Genomic DNA, 8,624 nt, shown 5'->3' on the forward strand with positions numbered 1-8,624 from the left:
TACTTTTAAGGGAGTAACATTGTATTTTTATATATATTCATTTTCTTATTTGTTGTTCTTAGTGTTTTAGTGCAGTAAAAATCAGATAAGAGTAACATGAAAGTTATTTACCTTGATTACACACACACGGAGGATTGGGAGTGGATAAATACTATTGATGTGTAACAAACTGGACATGAATAACTTAAGCTCATTATATAATATTACACTGCAGTATATTTCTAACTAACTGCAGCTCATTCGCTTTCTCTTGACAATCTTTTCTTTAAAGATATAACTTATATTGGGGTCAACGTAAAAGAAAGACAGGTGAAATTTAAAGGGGGGTCGGAGCTGTAAAATCTGACATAGTATTTGAATGCAAACATGTGATATTTAGAATCCACATGTACCAGTATCTTTACCTGAATGCTACCAGTACAAACAAAGGCACTAGACTTTTAAGCATAGTTTTAAAGACAAAAGGTTTTTACGAATGTTTGACCTTATCTGAAGAGGTCAGCGGTCCGAGGTAACATCTTTAAAACTCCCATATATCATTCACTATATGTTGTCAGTACAGCTGCAGTAAGAAACGGTTTTTATTAGCTTTGTATAGCATTATTGTCACTGTGACCTTTAGATGAATCCCCACCAGCCCTTCAACATGGAGACAGCAGCAACTGCCTGGTCAGCTGATCTTTGATGTCACCCATTTATTACTGGCCTCAACATTTGGGCAAAAATCTTGTAAGCACTCCCAAATTCCTACTTCAGTGGGGCCCTACAAGGGGATAATCCAAATGTGATTTTTTTTTTTTTTTTTAATAGAAATAATGGGATTTAAGAAAGAAATCTTTTTGTAAGTATCAGGGACATCCCAACATCACACTCTGCCTCTTGATGTCAGTTTTTATTATGACTTATCTAAGCTTCTAACATCTGATGTAGCTACTGATTGGAAACAGGTGCCTTCATATCGTAGATCCTTACCATTATAATGTCCTTTTGTTTTAAGCATTTTGTCACTGTTAACTTGTTTTCATCTTTATGTTTTTACTAATCCGTCATGAAATTCATCTTGAAAGGTGTTATATAAATTGAATCTTACTTTAGTTTACATCCCTTCTTCTCCAGTCAGCCTCTGTTGATTTAAATCTCAGCAGTGTGCTGTCTTTCTGTCAATTAAAAACTTTCGCTGGTGCAGCCCACCTCTCATTCTTACATCATCCTCATCTCCCATACACGTTTCCACCTTCTTTCACTCCACCACAGTGAGTGTTAGACTCCAGCAGACCTGTCTTACTCCGCTCTGCTTCATCAGAGTCTAGTTGCTAATAGTTTATTGCTCAAACTCTTTGCTTAATTAAATTATGTCCACTTGTTTCAGTGATCTCTCTACTTTTCTTTTACACTCTCCAGTCGCTCCTATTTACTGCAAACTATGTCAGAGGTGCACACACTGCTGCACACCTGCCCGAATTTCAGCCAGTTTGACTGTGGTTAGGGTTCTTTGTCACCATGTTGGATTTTTGGAGCCAGAAGTAACTAAATTCGGACAAGAGGGTGGAGTGCTAACATAAGGGATCTTAGCAAATCTCATTCATAAACTGTACATATGAAGCCCACAGATACATCCAGCAGAACACTCAGTGTGTGCTGCAGTCAAAATTAGATGTCCATCAAAATTCTTCAGAAGGCACAAACATCATAATTAAAGAGGAGCGGCCATGGCCCAATGAATTCAAGTCAACGTGAACTGTCAGAGTTGCCAGTCTTCAATTCAATTCTTCAATGTCAATCAAAGCAGTCGGTCCCTAACTGTCAAGCCTTAGAAGTATAAATAATTGAGGAAAAAAAAGTTCTTGTAAATGTTCTTTTTTATGGTGTAAAGTTGGGCATTGTGACGTGGGTTTCAGTAAGAACTGATGTGCATTTGGCGCCACTGCAAGGGAACAGCCCAGGAACTGCAGTTTTTGGCCCTTGTTTGACTAAAATCCATGCATTTATGCATTTATGACCACTGAAATTTTTTTTTAAATGCTTATTATGTTTAAGTAAGTTTTGTTTTTTTTTACTTGTTACTTTTCCTGATGGTTTCAAATATAAATGTAGAAAAAAAAAACACTGACACGTCTTCCGAGGAGGAAGCAGAGTCTGGGGATGAGGGGAATGACCCGCCAATTTCCGGGGGCGAGGTCAATGAGGCAGTTAAACAACTCCTTGGTGGCAGAGCCCCTGGTGTTGATGAGGTCCGCCCCGAGTTCCTGAAGGCTCTGGACGTTGTAGGGCTGTCCTGGTTGACACGCCTCTGCAATGTTGCGTGGAGATCAGGGGCAGTACCTGTGGACTGGCAGACCAGGGTGGTGGTCCCCATCTTTAAGAAGGGGGACCGGAGGGTGTGTTCCAACTACAGGGGGATCACACTCCTCAGCCTCCCTGGGAAAGTCTATGCCAGGGTGCTGGAAAGGAGAGTTCGTCCGCTAGTCGAACCTCGGATACAGGAGGAACAATGCGGTTTTCGTCCTGGTCGCGGAACACTGGACCAGCTCTTTATCCTCTCCAGGATACTTGAGGGTGCATGGGAGTTTGCCCAACCAGTCTACATGTGTTTTGTGGACTTGGAGAAGGCATTCGACCGTGTCCCTAGGGGTGTCCTGTGGGAGGTGTTGCAGGAGTATGGGGTGTCTGGCCCATTGCTACGGGCCATTCGATCCCTATACAACCGTTGCAAGAGCTTGGTTCGCATTGCCGGCAATAAGTCGGACTCGTTCCCGGTGGGTGATGGGCTCCGCCAGGGCTGCCCTTTGTCTCCGGTTCTGTTCATAATTTTTATGGACAGGATTACTAGGCGCAGCCAAGTGGCGGAGGGCTTTCGCTTTGGTGGCCTCAGAATCTCATCTCTGATTTTTGCAGATGATGTGGTTCTGTTGGCTTCATCGGGTGAGGGCCTCCAGCTCGCACTGGAGCGGTTCGCAGCCGAGTGTGAAGCAGCGGGAATGAGGATCAGCACCTCCAAATCTGAGGCCATGGTTCTCAGCCGGAAAAGGGTGGAGTGCCCACTCCGGGTCGGGGATGAGTTCCTGCCCCAAGTGGAGGAGTTCAAGTATCTCGGGGTCTTGTTCGCGAGTGATGGGAGAAGGGAGCCGGAGATCGACAGACGGATTGGGGCTGCAGCTGCAGTAATGCGGACGCTGCACCGGTCCGTCGTGGTGAAGAGGGAGCTGAGTGTAAAAGCGAAGCTCTCAATTTACCGGTCGATCTACGTCCCTACCCTCACCTATGGCCACGAGCTGTGGGTAGTGACCGAAAGAACGAGATCGCGGATACAAGCGGCAGAAATGAGCTTCCTCCGAAGGGTGGCTGGCCTCTCCCTTAGAGATAGGGTGAGAAGTTCGGCCATCCGGGAGGGGCTCAGAGTAGAGCAGCTGCTGCTCCACATTGAAAGGAGCCAGCTGAGGTGGTTTGGGCATCTGACAAGGATGCCCCCTGGGCGCCTCCTGGGTGAGGTGTTCCAGGCATGTCCCACCGGGAGGAGGCCCCGGGGCAGACCCAGGACACGCTGGAGAGATTATATCTCTCGGCTGGCCTGGGAACGCCTTGGTATTCCCCCGGATAAGCTGGAGGAGGTGGCTGGGGAGAGGGAGGTCTGGACCTCTTTGCTTAGGCTGCTGCCCCCGCGACCCGGCCCCGGACAAAGCGGATGAAGATGGATGGATGGATGGAAAAAAACAAAACAACTGGTGACAACTGAATGTTGCCTAATGGTGGCATCTGGAGGCCACAGCAGGAAGTGCCCACTAATGAAGACAGGTATGTTAGAAATGGAGCAGATGGCTGTTTGCCTGCTGTTAAAAGCTTGGGGCTATGAATTCAAGGCTTTTCGGACAAGTGGCAGATGACTTTCAGTATAGCTTAAATACACTGATTCTATAATAAAAAACAAAATAATCAGGAAATATGTCGAAGTGGGTGAGTTCCAGGCAAATCGAAAAGTCTTTAAATGCTTCTAGTGGCACCTGAACTCTCGAACAGTAGACTTAGGCCTACTCTGATTAAATTTATCTCATGGACTGCCCAGAAACTCATCTGCACTGTTCTTTCTTATCAGAATTTTAATTACAGGCTGTAAAAAGTTAAAGTTATTTTCTGGTTTGAATTTAAGTTAAATTAACCTATACAAGAGACAATCAGCTAACACAATGTTTACTTTCCTAACAAAAATGACACAAATTCAGCTTACTTTTACTCCATAGTTCTTCACCTGCAGCATCTTCCTTTATCTTTAATATAACTTAAAGGCTATGAAATTGTTGACGTGACTGACAGGAACTGTGAACACATGAGCTGATTTTGGTTATTCTACATGAGAGATTTCTGTGTTTAGATTTAGTTATAGTGCATGTTCCTACACAAAGAAATAAATGTAATTTGTGGTTATTAATGTCGCTCTACTGCAAAGCATCATCCTTGCACTTTATCACACAACCACAAGATGCCAGTATCACATTGTCTTGGATTAGGTTGATTTAAAAAAAAAATAACAACAAAACAAAACAAAAAAACATTTTATGAAAGTGTTGATTAGTTAATTTTTTTCCCTCGCAATAAGATGCAAGAAGATTTTCAGTCAGAGAAAGAAGTGGAGGGGACCAGGGGCTGGCAGATGCTGCAGACAGCGCATATTCTTAAACAGAAGGGTGTGTGTTTATGTGTGTGTGAAAGGGGGAGGGAGGGAGGATTGAAGGGGAGGGAGAAAGAGAGAGAGCAAAACTGGGTGTCAAAATCTTGAGCTCTGAGAAAGCCTCCCAGTCTGTGTGTTGTGAGGGGAAGCAGCAGCACAGTGAAGGTTTCCAGTTGGGAGAGAGTTTAAAGAAAGTGTCTGTTTAGGATATCGGAAAGTTCGCTTTGCCTGAATGAAACGCAGCAGTGGATGGCTCGTGAAGGTTATGCACAATGGAGAAGATTGGCTTTCAGTGCTTTGCTTGGATACTTTTGAAAGGAACCATATGTCTGGTGAGTGAAACACATTATACATTCAAAGTTGAGTTATGCTGCATTTTAAGAGGGTTTTGAAAATATTTCAAGTTCTACATATTTTAGATTTGATGCATTATCCTAATGACGACTTTCTTTGCAGACTTAAGTTTCTTAAAACATGCTTAGTGAGGTTTAACAATATTTGTGTGGTGTGTGAGTCTGACAATATTAAGAATACTTCTCAAAAACTCAACAGTTCTTTCAAATGAGATTCTATTTAATTGAAGCAATTCTGAGACAATATTTCCAAAGCGTTTGGGATTTTTTTTTGTTGATTTGTTTTTAATCGTTCATGCTAGCACTTAGTTTACTTCCCGATGGGGTCAGTCTATAACTTTCTCCTGTGCTTATTTTTCTAGTTGGTTCTTGGACCACACCAGACACACAGCAACTTTACCTTCACCAAGAGAGCACCGCCTCATCCCAGCAGGGCTCACGAGGCTTCTTCACAGCAGAAGAACTCTGTGCTTCAGTCCAGGAGTCTAACTCAGCACACCAAGCTGCCCCGTAATCCCTTCATCCCTCTTTCAAAGCAGGGATTTGGGGAAATACTTGAAGGAAACTCACAGCCGCACTCCAAGCCATCATTAAAGATGAAGCTTCAGCCCATCATGAAAGTTCATGGAACATCTAAATGGTCCGAGACCTTCATCTGGGGGGACTTTTATTCAAATATAAAGACGGTCAAACTGAATTTGCTGATATTGGGGAAGATTGTGGATCATGGGAACGGGTCTCTTGGCGTCTACTTCCGCCACAACTCCACGGGGGTAGGCAACGTGTCCGTCAGCCTCATGCCACCGACGAAAGAGGTGGAGTTCGACTTGGAGCGCCAAAGCGTGATCCACCCCAAGGATTCAAAGACGTTCAACTGCAGAGTGGACTCCGAGAAAACCGAACGCAACAAGAAGGTGATGCTGTGCAACTACGACCCATCAAAGACATGTGATCAGGAGCACACCCAGAGCCACGTCACCTGGATGTGCTCCAGGCCTTTCCAGGTCATCTGCATCTACGTGTCTTTCTACAGCACAGACTACAGACTGGTTCAGAAAGTCTGCCCAGACTATAGCCTGCAAAGTCCAGCCTACCTGCCTGCAGGTTAAAGGACACTGGAGAGTGATGTCTCAGCAAGCCTCTATAGAGAAATCCAGTTAGTGCAGCTATGAGCCAGTTTGATGGATCATTTTGAGGTTCTTCAAGAAATTCGGTTGAAAAGTGTTTTTAAGTTCACTTTAGTTTCTATGTTTTTAGTGCAAAAAATGTGCCTGCGTTAAGATTAAAGTGTTTTAGATCATGTAACAAAAAAAAGGTTAGGGTGCAACTAAAAGTGAGTGATTTACCTGGCAATTGCTTTCTTAATTATTCCTTTGAATATATGGTTTTATGAAACCACAGTATTGTGAAAATACTCACAAAAATCTTGATATTTGCTCTTTTTCTGAACTGTAGTTACCAACAAAAAGGCAGTGGTAGTACTCAGCAGATTAATCAGCTATTCCCTTCATGTTTCTTTGTTTTTTCATGTTTCTTTGGTTAAAGCAGACAATGGTAAGTTTTTGGTTTAATAAAAGCCAAGATATAGTCATCCTCTAATGTTGTTGTAGCTGCAGGACCATAAATACTTGTGGTCCTGCAAATCAGTCCTTCAAAATTGTTTTCATGCCACTGTAATTTTTTTTTAAATAAAGAATTTAATTTCTTTTCGTGTAATAATTTGAATTTATTTATATTTTTATATGATTCTTGATATGAACTCACCCACTCAGAAGAGCTGCAGGCTATAAAAGATGAAGCGCACAGGTTTAAGCTTTGTGTTATTCCAATACATCTTGCTTTCCATTGCTAACAAAGTATGCTTGTCGTTGCCCACACGTGCAGGTTCGCATTATCTTTGAACAGCTGGCAGGTTAAACAGGCATGTCAGACTGTCTTTGAATAAACCTCAGTCTTATAACCTTGTTAAACTGTGTCTGCAGTTTAAACCCAGAGTGGCTCAGAGTGAAACTAAGGTGCACGCGAGAGTGCAGGGGTATGGTTCAGGAAACGGTTCAGGAGGTGCAATTAAACACATCTGCTCGATCACTGCACTCAAGGCACTGGCAACTAACCTTTTCTGCCGGGCAGACGGATGTTTAATGACCCAGACACAGGCCGCTAACTCGATTAAGTAGGTGACAGAGGTTAAAGACACCCCTCACCATCCACCACTGTTTCCAGCTGCTCCCGGAGTGGCTGGAAACAGCAGGGAGAACGTTTCTGTCAACAGCTGCAAGTGCAGTCAGCCATATTACGGAGTCTCAGCATCCTATGCAGCATACTGCTTTTTCTAAATTAGCAAGGACAGAGTGGTGGGAGGCCCATCCACTACCAAAGACATATTAAAGTTCTATGCAGACATTTGATTTCAGCTTCTCTGCAGGGGCGGCACCAGGAAGTTTTCAGTAAAGTGAAAATAATATATGGATAAGAGTGATTTGAAATCGCAAACTAACCTAGATAATTCTCCTTGCTGACAATTACAGTGAACAACACTTTTTAAAAAATGGACTAAATGTTCTTTGTGCAATCTACTGTCCCCTGTTGGTTTAAGGTATTTCCTGTTGGTTTCTCTTGTCAGGCCTAGAGAATATCGTCATAGCAACAAAGACAGTACCCCCCCTTCAGTTTTTTGAGATTTTCAGATTGCTTTTTGAGATTGCTTATACAGTTCTCTTAAGTTCCTGCAAGGGTAATCCAGCACTTTAGAAAAAAAAATTCTGTCATTCTGCCGCTTTGTTGCTGGGCTCAATATTATTGCGTTTGGTTTCAAGTAGATGGTTTACTCAGACTGCAAGGTCCTTAAATTCCGTGGCTGCAAAAAAAAAAAAAAAAAAAAAGCCCAAAGCATCGCCCCTCAACCACTGTACTTGACAGTTTTTTTGAGGTGTTTGTGCTTATATGCTGTTATTTTCACCAAACGTGGTGCTGTGCATTATGGCCAATCTATACCACTGTTCAAAAGATTTTTTGCCAAAGTCTCGTGGTTTGGTTAGATGAGACTTGGCTGTGCTGCCATGTTCTTTTTAGAGAGAAAAGGTGTGCTCCTGCTAATTCTTTAAAACAAGCCACACTTTCTAATAGTAATGTCATGAAATTTGGGTGACACCTAACTCTTGGGTTTGTTTTTTAATTTCTATTTTTCCTTTCCACAGTTTCTCAGTGTTGCACTGCATTGAATGTTCACATTCAATACATTTGCTAAATTGCCAGCACCTGGTTGCCTCTTACCCTGTAAATTCTTATGGAAGCAAGAGGTATACTTAGTTTTAAATTTTAAAAAATGACACCGTGTAATACATCACGTGTTGTGGTTCATCCAATCACAAGACCTATGGATCAGATTATTATTGTTACACAACATTGTTATGTAAAACCTTAATACTTCTTTTTACCTTGACTGTACATATCTTTTATACCGTCCATTGTTATGAACAATATCTATGATTTATTGTTCTCCTAAGCTGCTATACAGTGAGTAATAATAGACTGCAACAACATCTGCCAGAATTTGGGTATTGGAGACAGAATATAGTCTATATATAATAATTAATAGCTAACGATCT

General features: G+C 42.4%; 1 protein-coding gene across 1 annotated transcript; it reads left to right on the top strand.

Annotated features, from left to right (window-relative positions):
- Positions 1–4,776: 4,776 nt before the first annotated feature.
- LOC113013059 (neurexophilin-1-like) lies at positions 4,777–6,721 on the top strand. The gene is made up of 2 exons (XM_026153653.2): positions 4,777–4,995; positions 5,379–6,721. The coding sequence occupies exons 1-2, from the start codon at positions 4,936–4,938 to the stop codon at positions 6,123–6,125; spliced, it is 807 nt and encodes a 268-aa protein (XP_026009438.1). The 5' UTR covers positions 4,777–4,935; the 3' UTR covers positions 6,126–6,721.
- Positions 6,722–8,624: the final 1,903 nt, after the last annotated feature.

The sequence above is a fragment of the Astatotilapia calliptera genome, chromosome 8, assembly GCF_964374335.1.
Source record: "Astatotilapia calliptera chromosome 8, fAstCal68.1, whole genome shotgun sequence".
Classification (NCBI taxonomy): domain Eukaryota; kingdom Metazoa; phylum Chordata; class Actinopteri; order Cichliformes; family Cichlidae; genus Astatotilapia; species Astatotilapia calliptera.